Source organism: Rhinatrema bivittatum, chromosome 3 (genome assembly GCF_901001135.1).
Source record: "Rhinatrema bivittatum chromosome 3, aRhiBiv1.1, whole genome shotgun sequence".
Lineage (NCBI taxonomy): Eukaryota > Metazoa > Chordata > Amphibia > Gymnophiona > Rhinatrematidae > Rhinatrema > Rhinatrema bivittatum.
Window position 1 is genome coordinate 244,404,362 of NC_042617.1, and position 20,852 is coordinate 244,425,213.

At 48.3% G+C, this 20,852-nt stretch overlaps 1 protein-coding gene across 6 annotated transcripts in view; it reads left to right on the forward strand.

Moving 5' to 3' along the window:
* Positions 1–20,852, forward strand: part of SRSF7 (serine and arginine rich splicing factor 7) — a 148,875-nt gene that overhangs the window by 47,310 nt on the left and 80,713 nt on the right. For all 6 annotated transcript variants that reach the window (XM_029594384.1, XM_029594385.1, XM_029594381.1 and 3 more), the window contains exon 5: positions 14,855–14,932. In XM_029594384.1, the coding sequence (XP_029450244.1) occupies positions 14,855–14,932 (78 nt within the window). The remainder of the gene's footprint in view (positions 1–14,854; positions 14,933–20,852) is intronic.

The following is a 20,852-nucleotide window of genomic DNA, read 5'->3' on the forward strand; positions in this document are numbered from 1 at the left end:
CCATGCTTTTTCTCTCTCACACACACACACACCAGTCACCTCCCTGACTAATGTCTCACACTCTCACATACACATCAGTCATCTCATTGAGTAGTCACTTTCATTGTCTCTCACATACACACACACATCAGCTCTCTGCCCAGTCAATCATACACAGGCTGGCTGGCTGCTTCTCTTTCTCTCACTCACTTCCGCTCCCCACCCCCACCCCGGAGCACAAATGGGAGCTGCAGCAGCCCCCGCAGGCCAAGAAAGAAGAATCCCATTGACCGTGGGATGCTCATGCTGCTGGGGGGTGGGCACGGGAAGAAGAAAAGGCCAGCCGCGGGTGCCAAGCTTCTAGCACCGCTGCCGTTCCCAATGGGCTTGAACTTGCTGACAGCCCGACGGCAGCGGGAGAGACCGGGAGCGCGCGACACACCTGCCGGTGCTTGGCGCTGCGGACCGGCAAAAAACTCCCACGTCCTGGTCCGCGGACTGGTGGTTGGAGACCCCTGCCCTAGCCTACTACAAGCAGTGCACTACTTCGCCTAATAAGCCTTTGCAACTTTTTCTATCTTTCAACCCAAACACTCAAGGCCTTCCAGTAACTAAATGAACTCTTTCCACAGTCACGCCATTCAAAAGAGAACTGAATACAGTCATCCATGGCGCGACCAGGGGAAAAAGCAAGTTTGCTTACCGCAAACAGTGTTTCCATAGATAGGATGAATTAGCCATGATGACCCTCCTGCCTCCCTGGACAGTCAATACTTCACATATACCTCTAGCTTAATTACTGACTGAGGAGAATCTGTCTTCCTGCGTGGGAACACACATGCAGCCGCAGAGCAAAGCTCTGCATACAGCTTTGGTAAAGCTCCGCCTCCTGAGACTTGATAGACAGTCCCATCAACGGCATGGCTAATTCATCCTATCTATGGAAACACTGTTTACAGTAAGTAAACTTTTTTCTGTCCGGGTTCAAGTGGCGGCGTTAGGATGTTTATGTGGAAAGGTGGACTGTGCGTCCATAGCGGCTCATCCGGATGTGGTTCATTTCCTTCAGGGTGCTAAGCATTTGCATCCACCACGTCGAGCTGTTTGTCCATCCGGGAGTTTGAATTTGATCCTTATGACGTTGTATGAACCTCTCAGGTCCGTTGCTCTGAAGGACCTTAAGTTCAAAATGGTGTGTTTGGTAGCTATCTGCTCAGAATTTCGGAAATTCAGGCCCTATCTTGTCGCGAACCTTTTAAGTTTTCTGATTTTTGGCATTTCTCTTAACTGTGCCGTCCTTTCTGCCTAAGGGTGTATTGGCTTTTCACGTGAACCAGTCCATTGAGTTGCCTGTGTGCCCAGATTTGGATCAGAATTCTCCACATGCTCGTGAATTGAAGCGTTTGGATGTCAGGCGGGCGCTGATGCGTTACTTAGAGGTCACTAATGATTTTTTGCCTGTCTGATCAGCTTTTTGTCTTGTGGAGTGGTCCCAGGAAAGGGCATAAAGCTTCCAAGGCTACTATTGCCCAGTGGTTGAAGGATGCTATTGCTTCAGCATACATATGTCACGGGCGAGCAGTTCCAGAGGGTCTTAAGGCTCATTCGCTCCGTTCTCAGGTGGCCTCCTGGGCAGAAAGTCAGTTGATTTTCCCCTCAGGAGATCTGTAGGGCGGCAACCTGGAAATCTTTGCATGCATTTGCTAGGCATTACTGTTTAGATGTTTGGGCTTCCGACTCAGTTTTGCCAGCAGTGTGCTTCGAGTGGGGCTTTCTAGCTCCCACCCCATGTAAGGCGGCTTGGGTGCATCCCAGCAGTCTGGGCTGATCTGGGTACGTACAGGGAAAGAAAAATTGGTTCTTACCTGCTAATTTTCGTTCGTGTAGTACCATGGGTCAGCCCAGATGCCCACCCAGTTTTTTTGATTCCGCTCGACAAATTATCGTTTATTTCACACTTTGTACATAATTGAGTCTCCTAAATTTGGTTTAACCATTTATATTTTTGGATTCCTGCTACCAGTATTGTTTATACTGAGGGGGCTGCAGGTGGTGCATCCTACTTACAGGGGTGTCCTTAAAGTTTTTCTGTCTCCATCTGCTGGAAGGGAGGCATAACTCAACAATCTGGGCTGATCTGTGGTACTACAGGAACGAAAATTAGCAGGTAAGAACCAATTTTCCTTACTGAGTAGTACCTAAAGTATAAATGAATTTGATCAGATTTAATGATGCAATAAAGCAGGGATGTGTTGGGAGCTAGTTTCTTTCAAAAAGTTGCATTTCCAGTAGGGTTTCAGGAGCATTGCAGATTTCATGTTAGAAAAAATGTTATGTTAACCTAATCAAGGCGGGAATTACAATCAGCCACAAATCCAATTTTCTAGCTGGCATTTGGAACTTGGGGCTATGAGAAGTATATATGAACTACTTGATTCCTTTCTGAAAGGAGGATGTAGCTAGAATTAAAGTAGGCCACGATGGTGAACATGGCTTTTCTTTTAGGAAAGACACAAATATGATGTACACCACTGATAATCCAGTCTTGTGCTGAACTTATAGGGAGCCCTGCACTCCTGGGGTGGCTTTCAGATAGGCTTACTAGGTGGGTGAGAACAGCCAAGAATATAGTGCTGGAATTAGGGGAGAACTCCCCAGACAGTATGTTTTTTTAAACAGGTGTTACAGCATGCAGGCAATATTTTAACCTAGCTAAAGTGTTTAGAGTTGGTGTTCTGTGTATTTTGGTGACCTAGGCATGACCTAATCATTAATGCTAAGAGCTGGGGATCCAGGGAAACTAGGTATCGAATCTGTTGCCAGTCCTTGTGACATTGAATAAGTCACTTTATCACCCATTAACTTGGGTACCTGTTTAGATTATATGCTTTTTGGTGCAGGGACTTCTTGTACTGTGGAACTAGTTTTAAGAGGCCCTCAATTTGGTACCTTTGAGATTCTTGGATCTGAGGCCAGGTAGATGAGTGTCAAAGTGGAAAAAGTTTTTAAGGCTAAAAATTCTGTTTCTATATGCTACTGTCTTATATTATAATGTTGCAATCATGCTGTCTGGAATCTAGAGCAATTTGATTTGCACCGGGAGCCTAGCTAGAAGGAAATTGCAAAGCTTCCTGTTTTAGGAATGAAAAATGTTTCCCTGTATGTACCTGGATCAGTCCAAACCATGAGTTATGCTTCCCTTCCAGCAGATGGAGACAGAGTAGCTATAAGTTCTGAATCAAGCAAGTTAAAAAATAAATAAAATAAACTTTTCCACTGAAGTTTTCTTTATCCTCCCAGGGGGTGGTTAAGTCCTGTGGGTGGTAACCCCACAGGGCTCCAGGCAGATAAGCAGGATAAGTGATCACTGGTGGTCCAGTGGTCCCAGGTGGTCCCAGGTGGTCACTGGTGGTCCAGTGGTCCAGTGGTCCCAGGTTGCTTTTGGATTTTCAAAAAAAATAAAAAATTTGAGATGCTGCGGCCATCTTTGCGTATAGCATGTGGTGAGGCCACCTCGTGGCTTTCTAGAGCAGGGATTTGCTCCTGATGCTTACCTGGTGGGGAAGGCAGCTCCTTCTCAGGGTCTACAGCATTGCCCAAGCCTAGAGGGGCTTCCAAATGCCGTGCTGATCCCTTTTCCCCTCAGTGCAGGGACAGCAGCCATCTTAGGCACATGTGCAGCAGCTCAGGCTGATGCTAAGGGGGAGGGGCTGTTACCTCCAGCCATGTCACCGGTCCCTGCCAGTCCTGATTTGTTTGATCAGGACCAGAATTTATTCCAAGGGGGACAGGATGTTGATCCTGATGCTTTTTCTTTAGATTTTGTCGTCCTTATGCACAAAGCATTTTTGGCTTCCAGGTCCCCGCAAGCTGCTGCTTTGCCTGTGAGACCTGTGCAGGGACCAGCTCCGAAGGTAGCCAAGCGCACGGACGGACCCACATCTTTACGGGTAGCCAAGTTAAAAGGCACTGTGGCTTCAGATGGCTCTGCTGCCCCGGTGGTGCCTGGGACATGCGGCAGCTGTAGGGGCCTCTCCACCCCCGCAGGGGGGGGATTGGATGAGGATCAGGGGAAACAGAATCCCCTGGATGGCAATGACCCTAAAGTGGTCCGCCTGTTTCAGACAGACGAATTAGAGCCCCTCATTCCTGCAGTTTTCTGAGCTTGGGGTGGTGCCCCTGCTTGTTCCGCCGCAGGACTCTGTGGACCCAGTCCTAGCAGGATTTCAAACACAGACCCTAGTTTTTTTTCATGTCATGCTGCAGCAGCTGATGACCAGGGAGTGGGATGCTCCGGATGTAGGTCTACGGGTTGGACGAGCCATGGATAAGCTTTATCCCTTAGTGGATGATTTTTTGGATCAATTGCGGTCTCCTAAGGTGGACACTTCGGTTTCGGCGGTTGTCAAAAGAACCACGACCCCGGTAGCAGGCTCAACAGCTCTCAAGGACCTGCAGGGACCGCAAGCTGGAAGTGCTGCTCAAACGCATTTTTTGAGGTGTCTTCCCTGGGTATCCGGGCAGCTGTGTGCAGCAGTTATAAGCTGCGTGCGAGCCCGCGCTGTGTACAGCAATTGCTCACGTCTCGGGATGATCTCCCTCCGGCTGAGTCTGAACAGGTGCAGCATTTGGAAGTTCCAGTGGCATATGGGGCAGATGCACTATATGACCTGATCCACACTTCTTGTGCTCTGCCATCAGCGGTGTTGGCAAGAAGGCCTTTGTGGCTCCAGAACTGGTCAGCTGATGTTTCCTCCAAAGCCCAGCTTGGTGCTATGCTGTTTAAAGGGGTCTTTTGGTTCGGGGAGGATTTGGAGCAGTTGATAAAGTCCCTGGGAGAGAACAAGGTTCACAAATTGCCAGAGGACAGACCGAAACACTCCAGAGGTTTTCCTTCCTCTCGCTTTCGGGGACAGCGAAGATTTTGGCAGAACAAGCAGCCAGTCCACAGCAAGCAGTACCCAGGAACCAAGCCTTGTCTTCATCCTTTCGGGGGAGTAAAGCCTTCCGAGAGGGTGATGCAGCCTCCTCTCTCGCCTCCAAGAGTACACAATGAGGTGGAGCTGGCCCATACCTCAGGTAGGGGGTTGCCTGTCCCGATATTATGAGGCGTGGGCCATTATGTCCGATCAGTGGGTGCCAAATATAATCGAACGAGGCTACGCTTTGGAATTTGCTCGGCCTCTAAGACTTCTACATATCTCCTTGTGGCCCACAAGTCAAACAGCAGATTGTTTGTTTGTCAGACTTTCGAGCACCTACTGGCTCTGGTAGCGGTGAAGCTGGTCTCCCCAGGGCACTGGGGGAAAGGGAGTTCTCAATTTACTTTGTAGTTCCAAAGAAAGAGGGGTCTCTCCGGCTGATTTTAGACCAAGAAAGTAAACAAGTCTTTCAAGGTGCCACACTTTCATATGGAGTCTCTATGATCTGTCATTGCGGCGGTACGCAAGGGGGAATTCCTGGTCTCTCTGGATCTGATGGAGGCATACTTGCACATTCCCATACACGAAGATCATCAAAAGTTTCTTCGATTTATGATCCTGGGAATGCATTACCAACTCTGCGCGCTACCCTTCGGGCTTGCGACTGAGCCCCGGACATTCACTAAGGTGGTGGTGGTGGCGTTTCTCTGGAGGCAAGGCCTGCTTATTCACCCATACCTGAACAATTGGGTTATTGGGGCGAAGTCCAGGGATGGCTGTGTGGAAGCAATCTGCAAGGTGATCACTCTTCTGGAATCCCTCGGTTGGGTCATCAATCAGGCCAAGAGTAATCTAGTTCCCTCTGTTAGAATTTCTGGGAGCCAGATTCGACACAGCAGTCAGAAGTTTTTCTTCTGCCGGATTGGAGAAACAAATTGATGGACCAAGTTCAGCACTTGTTGGATCTTCCCTTGCCCAAGGCCTTGGGACTACCTTCAGGTGCTTGGTTTGATGGCATCCACTCAGGTGGTTCCTTGGGCTTTTGTTCATATGAGACTGTTACGAGCATTACTTTCCCGGTGGGATCCCAAGTCGGAGAACTCTGTTCCCTCTACCACTCACCAATCACGCCAAGTCCAGTCTTGGGTAGTGGCTGTGCCCCAAAACCTGTCTCGAGGAATGGATCTGGAGATTCAGAGATGGACAGTGGTGACTATGGACACCAGCCTCTCCAGCTGGGGAGCTGTCTGCCAATATCATTCTGTGCAGGGCAGTTGGTCTCCGGAGGAGTCTGGAAGGTCGATCATCGCCTAGAGACCAGAGCGGTTTGCTTGGCTTTGCAACAATTTCGCCCACTCTTCTGCCACCAGGCGGTTTGGATTCTCTCAGACAATGTGTTGAGTGGCCTATATCAACCTTCAGGGAGGCACCAGAAGTCTAGCAGTAGCCGGCGAAGTGGAGCTGCTCATGACTTGGGCGGAGCAGAATCTTGCAATGCTAGCAGCCTCACACATCGCTAGGAAGGACAACTTATAAGCAGACTTCCTCAGTCTGAGGCGCATAGATCCAGGAGAGTGGGAGCTCTCGGATGAGGCATTGGATCTAGTCTCTCACAGGTGGGGGACTGACCTGATGGCAACGAGGGACAATGCCAAGGTTCCTCACTTCTTCAGTCGCAGAAGAGATCATGGCGCAGAGTGGGTCAATGCACTAGTACTTCCCTGGCCAACCTCGGTTCTCCTGTACATGTTCCCTCCTTAGCCTCTGGTGGGCAAGGTGCTTCGCAGGATAGAGGGTCACCCAGGAAGGGTAATCTTAGTGGCTCCCGAGTGACCCCGATGTCTGTGGTTTGCAGATATCATCAATCTGGCCGTGGAAGGACTGCTGCGGCTCGGGCATCTTCTGCGTCTTCTCCATCAAGGGCCTATATATTTCGACCAGGCAGCTTGGCTTTTGAAAGGAGGAGATTGAGGAAGAATGAATATTCAGAGGAGGTTATCACTACCTTACTACATGCCAGAAAAAATCTACTTCCCTGTCTTACATCAGGGTATGGAGAGTTTTTGAGACGTGGTGCCGGGAGAGAGATTCTGCCCAAGCACGCTACAGTTGCTCAGATGCTAAATTGTGTTTACAAGATGGTTTGGCCATGGGTTTGTCCTTCAATTGCCTTTGGGTACAGGTGGCAGTCCTTGGTTGGTAGCTCGGTGGCGTCGCATCCAGATGTGCATTTCCTCGAGTATGTCATCTGAAGCCCCCAGTCCGTCCGGTTTGTCCTTCTTGGAGTCTTAATCTGGTTCTTCGCATATTGTGTGATTCACTGTTTGAACACCTTAAAACTGGAAAGTTGAAAGACCTCACCTTGAAACGGTATTTTCGGTGGCTATCTGTTCAGCTTGCAGAGTTTGAGTTACAGGCTCTCTCCTGTAGGGAACCTTCTCTGAGGATTTCGGACTCAGGAGTTTCTCTGCATACGGTACCATCCTTTTTACCCAAGGTGGTCTCAGCTTTCCATTTAAGTCAATCGGTTGCGCTTCCGGCCTTTCCCGATTTTGTCAAATGGTGTACAGCATGCACGAGAGCTTCGTCAGCTCTGTATTCGGCATGCCTTGCTGTGTTACTTGGAGGTCACTAATTTTCAGATCATTTGTCTTATGGAGCGGTCCCAAGAAGGAGCACAAGGTGTCTAAAACTATTGCTCTATGGCTAAGAGAAGTCATATCATCTGCATACATTTGTAAAGGGAGGCCGGTTCCTGAGGGCCTGAAGGCCCATTTGGTTCGTTCGCAAGCAGCTTCATGGGCCAAATGCTAGTTGGTATTGCCTCGATTTGCAGCACTGCTACTTGGAAGACGCTACATACTTTTGCCCACCACTACTACTTGGATGTTCAGGCACCCGGAGACTTTGGCAGTGGCATATTGTGCATGGGCCTTACAAGGTCCCACCCAGTTTAGGGAAGCTCTGGTACATCCCATGGTTTGGACTGATCCAGGAACATACAGGGAAAAGAAAATTTAGTTCTTACCTGATAATTTTCATTCCTGTAGTACCACAGATCAGTCCAAATGCCCACCCAAAGACTGGGAATGGGTAACTGTGATCTCTACAGTATGCGTGCACAAGTTTCATTTGTATTATTGCAGCATACTAAGAGAAAGCTACAGTTTTCATGTTTGCAGTTCTATTCTTGCTTGATTCATTGCTAGTCCTATTCTGCTTTGATATTCGATATACTGAAGGGATGCAGGAGGCACACCAGCTTAACTGAGGGTGCCTTTGAAGTTTGTCTCCACCTGCTGGAAGGGAGGCATAACCCATGGTTTGGACTGAAACGTGGTATTACAGGAACAAAAATTCAGGTAAGAACTAATTTTCTTCAAGTTGAGATGAAGAAAAACATCACATGATGCCTGCTACAAAATGGAGCATAAGGAATATGTGACCTTGACGCCTAAGATGACTGATAAGGGATACATGGCCTTAAGATCTAAGATGATTGGTAGTGGGGCATGCTATAGCATTATGATGTAAATTGGGAAATAGATGATTGGGTTGGGAATAGTAGACCAGACCCATGATTGTTTAGGAGCATAACTGAACATTTGAAGGAAATACGTAAAGACATTGCATCGTGTTTGGTTTTGATATGTAGTCACTGAAATGAGATTTATATAACTGATGCCAAATGTTTGGCAATTCGGAACAGCTCTAGGAATTTCATTGCTTCTCGTTTGATGTCTTTCACAAAATAATAAAGGGAAGTTGTGGTCTGAATTTTCTTTTAAATTAATTAATTTGGACATAGCCCATAACCATTAGCTGTTTCCTAGTGTGTAGCCAGATGGACTCAGGACAGTGGGTTATGTGCACTTCTGCTAGCAGATGGGAGACTGTCAGATTTCAAAGCTGACGTCACTCTAGATATACCCCTGCAGTAACCTCAGCTCTTCAGTATCTGTCTCCTAGCAGATGCAGACACTATCCCATACACTAGAATAGTGTTAACAAATACAGCAAAGTGAAAAAATTTACCTTAAGATAGTCTTGCTCTCCTGCGGTGAAACCTAAGGGTCCCTTCCCCAGTTGAGAATTCTTGAGGTGATTTCCGATATCCCTCAGCGGTGTACCTTGGTCCGGTAGCTGGTTACTGGCATGGACTTGGCCCCCAGAGTGGCAATGGGTGCACAACCAAGCACTGTGGTGAAGGTAAAGCCCTCTCCCCCTGCAGCTGGAGACTGTCCCAGCATTTGATTGATAAGCACCGAGACCAGGTAAGCAGAAAACTTTAAATTCTGGGGAGGTAAAAGGGAGCAGCCATCGGGTTGAGCAGCCTTGGTTGCGCTAGGCCCCGATCCTGTGCAGGGGTCCGTGTGGAGACCCTCGGGGGCGCCATCTTACTCGCAGGGGGGCGTCGGTGCCATCTTCCCTTCTCAACCGGTTCACGCAGGGCAGGCCAGACAGCCGATGCGCCTAACTTGTGCATGTCCTATACAGACACGTGCACAACTACGCACACAGCCGCGTTTACGGCTACACGCGCGCATTGAAGCTAGAGGCACCAGCACCCAAGAAGGCCAGAAGGCCCTCTTTGCACAGCCTGCCACATAAGGAGGCCTGCCTGTGCCAGCATTGCAAGGAAGCCCAGGGGGAACCAAAGCCTGGTCTCTCACTATCTGGGGATTGGTCTGGAACTACTACAGATAATAGTTTCCCATATCTATGCATCTCTGAGATGGCTTCTCCACAAGAGGGCACCTCAGGGGCTCCTATGCCAATTCCCCCTGGGATTAACATGGACACAGGGACCTTTTCCTGGTTAGAATGTTTCCAGGGGCTGCAAGTCTTCGTTCAGGCGCGCTCAACCCCTGTTGGAAGCACAAGATCCAATTCGGCACGGATGCCTCGAGACATGCCTTGCCTAACCAAGAATTTCCCTGACAGGGACCCAGGCACATCAGATAATGATGGCAAATCTTGCTGTCCCTTTGTAAAGCCTCCTGCTACTTCCCAGTGATGGAAGTCATCCAGGAACTGATTGACCTGGAGTGGGATGTCCCAGAGGCCAGCTTCAAAGGTAGTCGGGCCTTGGAAGCCCTATACCCTCTAGAACCAGCGACCATGGAACGCCCGTGTTTCCCGAAAGTGGACGCCTTGGTCTATGCAGTCTCAGAGAACAACCATTCCTGTTGAGGTAGGGGCTGCATTGAAGGAAACTAGAGATAGATGATTGGAATCCATCCTGAAGCAGGCCTTCAACAGCAATGCCACTGCAGATTGCTTCCTGTTGCGCTCTGGTGGGCACGTTCCTTATTGCTCCTATCGAGAGAGGCAAATAACTCGTAACGTATACTGGTGACACGATGGAACCTGCAGCAGCCTTCCTGACGGATGCAAGCTTAGACCTGGTGCGAACCTCAGCCAGAAGACAACTATGGCTGCAGAACTGGTCTGCTGACGAGACATCTAAAGCGAATCTCACAAGAATGCCCTTTAAAGAGTGAATTGGAGAAGTTAGCCAGCAAATGGGTCGAATCCCCAGTGCCTCAGCTACCGGAATATAGGAATAAAAGATCTCGGCATCCCTCGCCCAGAAGAACCAAGGGTAGAGGCTCGCAACGCTTTAGACCCTACAGGAAGGTCCCAGCCCTTTTGGAACCGACAGACCAAGAGAGGAGCAGGCCTGGGGGCAGGCTCCAATTGTGTTCCACAATGGGAATGGGCTGACCCCATCCACAGGAAGAGGAAATAAGGGGTCGACTTGCCCTACCAAAGATGGGTCGAGATCCAGTCTGACAAATGGGTACTAAACAAACATCATTCAAGAAGGCAATTCTCTGGGGACATAACCCACCTTCTGCACTGATCCTTGGTACTACAGGAACAAAAATTAGCAGGTAAGGAATAATCTTTTTCCACAGCATCCCTAGAGACAAACATATGTCACCCTGCCACTCCCACACCAAGAGACTGGCAATGGAAGCCACCCTGACGAGGCTACTCAGTCTGAAGGCAATAACTCCTGTTCCCACGCCCCAACAAAATATGGGGTGCTATTCCATCTATTTTATCCTTACCAAGAAGGAAGGATCATTCCGACCCATCTTGGATCTCAAGATCAACAGTCATCTGCAGATACTACACTTCCACATGGAGACTCTTCATTCCGTAATAATGGCAGGTCCAGTCAGAGTTCCTAACCTCTCTGAAGCTTGCCTTCACATTCCAGTCCATCAAGATCACCAGCGTTTCCTATGCTTTGCGATACTGGGTCACCATTACCAGTTCAGAGTGCTACTTTTCGGCCTAGCAACCGCCCCCCAGAATATTCTTCGAAATTATGGTGGTTGTGGCGGCAACACTGAGGAAGGAAGGGATCTTGGTACACCCTTACCTGGACGACTGGCTGATCAGGGCAGAGACTTCAGAAGAGAGCAGGCAGGTGACCAGCAAAGTCAAGAGCCTACTGCAGGAACTTGGTTGGGTCATGAACATGGGCAAGTGCAGTCTGCAGCCCTCTCAATCTTGAGTACCTGGGGGTCCATTTCGACACCAAACAGAACAGTCTTCTTCCCCTCCCCCAAGGAGAAGGAAACTGATGGGACTATTTTCAAGTCCTCTGGCTCATGGCATCAACCCTGGAGGCCGTCCTGTGGGCAAGGGCCCACATGCGACCACTCCAACACTCTTACTGTCACGATGGAACCCACTGTCCCAGGACTACTCAATTCACCTCCAACTACCAGCAGAGGTACGTTCTCAGCTTCAGTGGTGGCTACAGGAAGACCATCTAAGCAGAGGAGTAAGCCTATCCCCACTGAACTGGAACTTGCTCACTACAGATGCAAGCCTGCGAGGGTGGGGAGCCCACTGTCAGGATCTGACGGCCCAGGGACAGTGGAACAAAAGCTCGAGCAGTCAGACTAGCATCTCTGCGATTCAGCTACAGACTGAGGCAAAGCAATTCGAGTAATGTCGGACAACGCTACAACTGTAGCTTACATAAACTACCAGGGAGGAACCAGGAGCCAGCAGGTGTTGCTGGAGATAGACCTTCTCTTGGCATGGGCAGAGATAAACCTACAAGGTATCTCTGCCACCCACATCGTAGGAAAAGACGTCTCAGCAGACTTCCTCAGCAGAGAGAGAGCCTGGACCCGGGGGAATGGTTGCTCTCGACCACAGCCTTCCAACTGATAGTAAATCGCTGGGGCCTACCAGCCATGGATCTATTGGCCATCTATCTCAGTGCCCAAGTCCCCAGGTTCTTCAGCCACAGAGGAGAGCCACACTGTCGTCCAGACTTGGCCATAGGAAGATTTACTGTATGCCTTGCCCCCATCGCCACTACTGGGCAAGGTCATTTGCAAGAGCATCACAGGGGACTAGTTCTAGTGGCCCCAGATTGGCCAAGGCGACCATAGTACGCAGACATGCAAAGACTCCTTGCGGGGAACCCTCTGTGCCTACCTCCACACAGGGACCTGTTCCAGCAGGGCCCCATTCTTCATGAAGATCCGTCTCTATTCTCTTATGGTCTGGCCCTTGAGAGGACTCTCCTGAAGAGGTGCGGTTACTCGAAAGCTGTGATTGAAACACTGCTCCAAGCACGCAAGTTCTCCACATCGCTGACATACATATGGATCTGGAGAATATTCGAAGCCTGGTGTGAGGACCACGGGATACTCCCTCCAGCCAAAATTCCTATGATTCTGGATTTCCTATAGGAAGTATGAAGAAGGGGTTGTCACTCCCTCAAGGTCCAAGTAGCCGCACTGTCCTGCTTCAGAGCTGAAATGGATGGTATCAGACTATCAACTCATCTGGATATGTCCCGCTTCCTGAAAGGGGTTAAACAACTTTGGCCACCCCTAAAGTGGCCGGTGCCCTTATGGAATCTCAATTTAGTATTAGACTTCCTAGCAGGGGCTTCCTTCAGACCAATGCTGCCTCTTAACATTGAAGACTATTCCTCGTGGCATTATGTTCAGCTCGTCTCATCTCCGATCTACAGGCACTATCCTGCCGGGAACCATTCCTTAGGTTCACGCCTAGAACCATACAGCTGCGCACCATCCCCCTCCTTTCTACCAAAGGTGGTCTCAGTTTTTGGGGTTTTTTTAAATTTTATTTTTATTGAAGTTTTAAACAAATAACATTGAAACAATGTCTCCAGAAAAAGAGGAAAAAATTCCAGATATAAATCATACTAAGAACTAACAATTTTATCTGAACATTATAAGTATAGGTAGAGCAATTCCATTAAAGCAGATTAAACAGGAAAATATTTCTACTAATACAATTACGGCACAGTGAAACTTGCACCTTTCTTTATATAACCAACACCCTTTACTCCGAATATTGCTATGCGACAACCATGGATTGAGAGAGCCTTTGAGAGATCCTTGCACTTGAATCCAGAAGGAGGAGCCGCAGGTGAGCCCAGCAGAGAGCAGCCGTTGGACACCATGGCAGAGGAAACATCCCTCAGCCCCGGTGCACCAACAACGCCAACCCTGCCATTTGGACCCCCAGAAGGAGTGGGGGAGGAACAACTTGAGAATGCCGATGGGTCAAGCGACTCCAAAGACCCTGCTAGCCCCGAAAAGTAGCGGTGGGTGGCTGCTTACTTTGGAGAGCCCGATTTCCCCCCCCCGGGCTCCAAGGACCGGTGCAAGGAGGAACGGCGTTCGGAAGGGGAGAGACGCCCTTTGGAGGTAGGAATAAAGAAATCTGAAATACAAGTAACGCTTGATTCAATTGCGGAAATGCCGGTAAAAATTGCTTTAGAGGAAGTTTGGAAAGCATTGATTACAATGAACAGAGCTAAAATTGAACTAACCTCCACAGTGAGAAAATTTGAATAAAGTTTAACTCAGAATTTCATTTGGACCAGGCCATCTCCGGATGAACATAAAGACTTGGAAGACTTGCGCTTTCTTTGACACCTAAATGTTGGCAGACTTCTGGTGCGATACCTGGAAAAATCGGAACGGTACACAAAACGGATTGCTTGTTCGTTCTTCACAGTGGGAAGAAGCAAGGAGAAGCAGCCTCGCGGGTGACCATAGCCTGCTGGATCAAAGAAGTTGTCAAGGCAGCTTACATAGAGGCAGGAAAGTCCTTACCACTACAGGTTAAGGCTCATTCTACAAGGGCCCAGGCAATCTCTTGGGCAGAAACCAGGCTGCTGTCGGGCGGCGACATGGTCTTCCATACACGCCTCCAGATTCTACCGCCTGGATGTTCAGGCCCAAGAAGACGTGGCCTTCGCAAGGGAAGTATTAAGTAGGCCACGGGCAGCCTCCCACCCTGTCTGGGAGTAGCTTTTGTACATCCCACTGGTCCCGGAGTCCATCTAGCTACACACTAGGAAATGGAGAAATTACTTACCTGATAACTTCATTTTCCTTAGTGTAGACAGATGGACTCAGTATCCCGCCCACAGCTGCCCCAGAGAAGGAGAACCTTGGAAAGCAAACCTCGAGACTAAGCAAATATGGTTAAGCCGCTCCCTACACTAGTTCCAGGCACCCACAGTTTGTCCGGTGTCTGTTAATTGGTTGAGTGCACTGGCGGTCTCCAGTTTTGAAATCAGTTGAATCAGTCAGTCAAGTTAATTGAGCAAAGATATATATCCACAATGGCTTGTCGAAGAGACTACTGAAGAGCTGAGGTTACTGTAGGGGTATATCTAGAGTGACATCAGCTTTGAAATCTGACTCAGTCTCCCATCTGCTAGCAGAAGAGCCCATAACCCACTGGTCCTTAGTCCATCTGTCTACACTAAGGAAAACTAAATTATCAGATAAAATATTTAGTACCAAACTACTTACCACAATTTGTAGCACTGTAAAATACTTTGCCATAAGTGTATTTAATCACTAGCTAATTTCTTTTCTCTAAGATTATGCATTAATTACATTTTTTTTTTTTTAATTTTCCTTCTATAGATCCCGGTCTGGTTCTGTTCGCAGGTCAAGATCGGCTTCCATTCGAAGATCTAGGTCTGGTTCGGTCCGCCACTCCAGGTCTGGTTATATGGAAAGATGAAGCAGTTTGCATAAAAAATAGTTCTTGTATGCTTTTAAATTTGCAATTCTTTATCCTTGCAATTGTTGCCCAGACAAGTGGATTATACCTCCCTGCCAGTAGGTGAAGACAGTTTTTTCCATAACTTCAGTCTCCGTACTTGATCAGCTCTGTAGACATTTGACACATTTTGGACTGGTGCAGCATTTGGAGGGCTCCTGTTTGACTGTCTTTTGTTGGAGGTGCTGGTAGACTTGGGTAGCCTTGGTTTCTGAGACAATGAGGAACTCCAGCCCTCTTGGAGGTTGAAATTATCTTGGGGTTTTGGCCTATTGATTTCTTAGTGTGCCCCAACCCCCTGTACCTCATTCACCTCTGACATGGGCTCTGGTCTTATTCCATACATATTTGAAGGGTCTTTGGATTGAGCAGCAAAACTGACCTTGTACTTCAAAGCAAGGAAAAAAACCCAGAAGGTTCAACTTCATGGACTGGCTTGGATACAAGTGGCAGTTGAAGCTGTGAGCAAGGAGCCCATTGCTGGAGTTCCTTTGTAGGGCTAGAGTGAATTTGCAGCAACTGCATGGGGTTTGGTGGGTGGAGGGAGGGTGTCTGTCCTTGATCTGTTGCAGCAAGAGGACATGGATGACTTTTTGGTGGGAGATGCTTAACATTTTAAGTGTGCAAGGAGTACAAAAAGAGCTTGCCACCACCTCGCATGACATTTGTTTCTTCAAAGGGTCGTGTCGTCCCGTCCCCGTCGTGTCCCCCCCCCCCCCCCCCCCCCCCATGGTTTGGGAGCTTTGAGAAGCTCAGGGCCAGCTGTCTTCCTTGCCCTGCCCCACCTGTAGGTCTTGTGTAAAATTAGTACCATTTTTTTTTCTGTTAAGCAGGCTGTACTGAACGGCTTCTCTAAGCGTGTAGAGCTTTACTGAGCATGTGCAGGAGTTGCCTCATGAGCCTCGGGTCATTTTTTTGTCTGCGCTAAAGCATTTCACAACAAACTACTCATAAGGAATTATTAATGAATGTGTTTGATGTAGCACTTAACCTTGTGAAAACCACTGAGATTATCTTTTTGTTAGTGCTTAGTTTTTACTATAAATTTATTTGTAACTGCATATTTGTTTCATCAATCTTTTTCTTTTTCAATTTTCCTTAAACGCCAATGTCTTATTGGCTCACCTATGTTGGCTTCCCTCTGCGGTGATCCTGACCCACCTAAGTTGTGGGTTTTTTTGGTTTTTTTTTGTTTGACACTTTTGTTTGATTCTGTTGTAGCTGAGGACCACAATCCTTCCTGTTTCTTTGGTCTTGTTACGTGGGTCTGGTCAGACTGCATTGACGTACTTCATCTCTCCTCCATGTTTTTTGCCTTCTCCATGCTTTTGTAACCCCACAACAGCAATAAAGTGCTATCATAAAACTTTTTACCTGGAAAAAAAAAAAGTTTGCTTCACAGCAAATATCAGGCTAGAAGTAAAAAATCTACAACAATGAATAGTTTTAAGAACTTCACTGTAGCAAGATAATGTCCATTTCCCTGTATGTACCCGGATCAGTCCAGACACCTAGGTTCATCTCCCTCTATCAGCAGATGGAGACAGGAAAAAAAACCTTGCTGTCACCATATCTAAGCAACCGTGCCACCTGCAGTTAGTATTTCTCGAGCAGATAGCAGAGGCTTAGTCAACTGCAGGATTAATTTTTTTCAGCTAACTTTTTTTCTTTGAGCCTTCCTCCCCGTGGGTTTCTTTTATTTATTTTTAAGAATCCTTGGGCTCTTCCCTGTTCAGTTGAGGCGGCCGAGCCGGGAGTTGGTACCCTTTTGTGTGTGCTTGGTCTGGGTGCCTGTCGGGTGTAAATATGGTTGTCCAGATCTCTCCCTTCATGAGGCAGCTGCAGGCTCTTTACAATAATTTTTACAAGAAACTTTTGCCTATTTTTCAGGTCAGGTTGTTCATTTTTTAAATAAAGCTTATTAAAAAAAAAAAAATTTGCACCAGAACACTGCTCTACATGGGAGTGACTTCCTCGCGCCCCCCCCCCCTTTTTTTTTTTTTTTGGTGGGGCTCTGGCTGTTTGGGGGACCTTTTTCTTCTGTTGTGGTGAGTACCTTCAGAGTGGGTTTTAATTTTCTCTACCTTATGGCTCGCGGCTCTGATTCTTCCTGGCTTAATAGGTCGGGGTTAATGTGCTAACTGTGCTGACGGTGGAGAGGGTTAGTCTGTGGCTCCTTCTCCTGCTAAACAGCGTTCCCTGTCTGTACCCGGATCAATCCAGACTGGGTTGAGCCTCCTTTCCAGCAGGTGAAGACAGACTAAAACTTGAAGGATGCCCTATATCAGGACAGAGCCTATCCTCTAACCCTTCAGTATTCGTCTGTCTCCAGCAGGTGTAGACTTGGTGGTAGTAGTAACTACCCACGTCAGCCTTTGCGAATGGGGTGCAATGTGCCCCGCCAGAGCGGCACAAGGCAGGTGGTCTGAGACGGAACGCACCTGGTCAATCAACCGTCTCGAGACAAGACCGGTACGCAGTGCATTGGAAGTCTTCTAGTCTCTAGTCAGTAGTTGGGTGGTTTCAGACATCGCCTCCACGGTAGCGTACCTCAATCGCCAAGGAGGAACCAAGAGTCCAGCAGTTGGCCGGGAAGCTAGTCTCCTCTTCCCCTTGTCCGAACGCAATCTGGAGGGTCTAGCTGCCTCTCATGTGACGGGAGTAGACAACATTTTAGACTTCCTGCCGAGGCAACAACTGGATCCAGGGGAGTGGGAGCTGTCCTGGGAGGCCTGGAATCTTTTAGGCCAGATGGGGGTGATCCAAAGCAAAGACTGCAGGATATTTCAGCTGACGGTAGGACGTCTGGTCGGTTGGCCTGGACGCCCTGGTATCCTTATGACAAGCAGGGGTTCTCCAGTAAGTCTTCCCTCCCTGACCACTAATAGGGTGGGTCCTGAGACGAGTGGAACTGCATCAGGAACCAGTAGTTATAGTGGCACCGGAGTGGCCTCAGCGCCTTTAGTTCGCAGACCTGGTACGGTTGGCCACGGTCTTCTCAGACAGGGCCCCATACTTTCAGACAGGGAGGATCGCTTCTCTCTTGCGGCCTGGCCTTTGAGAGGAGACATTTACTTCTAAAGTGCTATTCGGAAACCGGGGATTTCTACCCTGCTACAGGCTCTGTGACCGTCCACCCCTATGGCCTATGTCTGGGTCTGAAGGTTTTTGTGTTCTGGTGTACACAGCAGTGGATTGGAACAACTATGGTGTCCATGCCCCCTATACTAGCCTTTCTACAGCAGGGCTTTTTCCAAGGGCTTAGCGTACAGTTCCTTTAGATTCAGATGCCACTCTCTGATGCTTCAGGGCACGAATAGACAGTAGTTTCCTAGCCTGTCACTCGGATGTGGCTCGCTTCCTGAAGGGGGTGAAGCTTTTAAGGCCACCTGTTCGGGAACTGTCCAGAATGGAATCTGAAGCTGGTCCTGCACGCCTTGTGCGCACCACCTGGTGAGCCTATGGGTCAAGTCCCCCTCAAGGACCTGATCCTGAAGACTATTTTCTTGGTGGCCATTTTTTTCGGTTAGGCGAGTTTTGGAATTACAGGCAGTCTCCTGTCGGGATCCTCTGTTTACGTATCTCGGCGGATAGTGTGTCCTTGCACAAGGGGCCACCAAGCTTAGGACTTTCATATCAATCGGTGGAGCTTCCGGATTGGGCCCAAGACTGTAGAGCAGAGCTTTCCAAACTTTTCATGTTGGTGACACACTTTTTAGACAAACATAATTTCACGACACGGTAATTCAGTCTACTAGTAAACCAGAGGTTAAAGGTTAAACGAACTAAACATATTTCGACAATTTATGTATGTTTCCTTAAATATATACATAAATAAAATGTTTCACGACACAACCTATCTCATGAAAACCTTAAATTTATATTAAAAATATATATTCCAAGATTCATGTTGTTATAATTTATGAGAAACAATAATAAAACAAATTGTCTGTCCCCCACACACTCATCTCTCTCCTCCCCCCAGCACATGTCTGGCCCCCACACACTCATCTCTCCCCCTCAAGCACATGTCTGGCCCCCACACTCATGTACCTCGTCTTTTTGATTGTTGCCAGTTAAGTTCTTCACTCCCTTCCATGATCACCAGACACTGCTGCTTGCAGTCAGTACTCCTCATGGCCAGGCCTCATTGGCAGCAGCAGCCAATGCAAGGATGGCTGGGCTCGTTCCACCCACCAAGCCCCCCCAAAAAACGCGATTGACAGCAAAAATCACCCAATAATAAGCAACCCATAAACTGAAATAAAAAAGTGAATCTCTAGGAAAAAAAAAAGCCCAAACTCGCATCAGAGTTGACCGGGCTTGCGCGACACACCTGCACACTGCAGGCGACACACTAACGTGTCCCGACACACAGTTTGGAAAGCTCTGCTGTAGAGGACAATACCTCTTGGTTGTTCGCAGGATCCTACTGCAGAATTTGAAAGTCACCAATTTTTTTCACGAGTCAGGCCATCTTTGTCTGGTTTGGTTCCGAGAAAGGGGACAAGGCATCCAAAGCATTGCTGTTTGGATGGTTGGAGAAAATGAGTTCGGCCTACATGAGCCAGGGTAGACAAATACCGTTGGGCTTGGAAAGCTCCCTCTTCAAGGGCGCAAGTGACCTCTTGAACGGGAGGTCAGCTTCTTTTTTCAGCAGAGATTTGCAGGGCGACTGCATGGTCATCCTTGCATGCCTTTACCAGGCATTACCGCTTGGGTGTGTGGGCGCTGGAAGACCCCAATTTGGGGGAACGAGTCTTCAGAGTGGGTCTTTTGGGTTCCCACCCAGAGTAGTGTGGCTTTGGTACATCCCACTGGACTGATCTGAGTATGTTCAGGAAAGGAAAATTGGTTCTTAACTGCTAATTTTCGTTCCTGTAATACCACAGATCAGTCCAGAGGCCTGTCCTGTGTTTTTGTTGCCGAAAGCTTGACTGATCTTTGAATGCCTGTTGTGTAGAAGAGATCTGGAGGAAGTAATCTTTCTAAGATTTGGGGCTATAGTTCGGGTCTGGGTTTCCAGTTTTAGGGGAATCCAGCCCTTCAGTTGCTGCTTTGGTGTTTGCCTTGTTTCGGTGTAGTTAATGGTTATATACGTTTTGGGAGACATCGAGCTTGGGTAATCGATACTGAGGAGCTGCGGGTGGCACCCTGTGGGATATAGTAGTGCCTCAGTTTGTTGTTTGCCTCCATCTGCTGGTGGGAGTGCATAACCCACTGGTCTAGACTGATCTGTGGTATTACAGGAATGAAAATTAGCAGGTAAGAACCAATTTTCCTTTCTGACTCTAATTCTTCAGTTCATTGGAGCAAGGATCAACACAGCTCTTTCCAAAGCATTCCTACTGACAGCCCAAATACCGCGCGCTCTCTCGTGCGCGCTCTCATATCCTCCAAGAACTTATCAAACCTTTTTTACACCCAGCTTTCCTGAACATACCCAGATCAGTCCAGACCAGTGGGTTGTGCATTCCTACCAGCAGATGGAGTCAGAACAAAAACTTTGTGCACTGCTACATAACTGAGAATGCCACTTGCAGTCCCTCAGTTTTTTTCTGACTCCAGCAGATGGTAGAGGTGCAGTCTATTAGTCAAAAAAAAAAACAAAACCAAAACAGCTAGTTAGTGAACTTGCTTCCTGAGGTGTGAGGCACCTTCGCAGGCCATCCCTCAGTAGTCAGGCGTCCAGGGGGTTGGACACTCCTGCCTGAGCGTCGCCCGCAACGGTCCAGCGGGTTTGATATCCAGGGGCTCCTGGTTCCCTTGACCACTTAAGAGGCTCCCTTTCATCTGGTCCTCCTCAGACTCCTTGGTTAGCTGAGTAAAGTTTTTTTGAAGAAAAAAAATAAAAGCAAG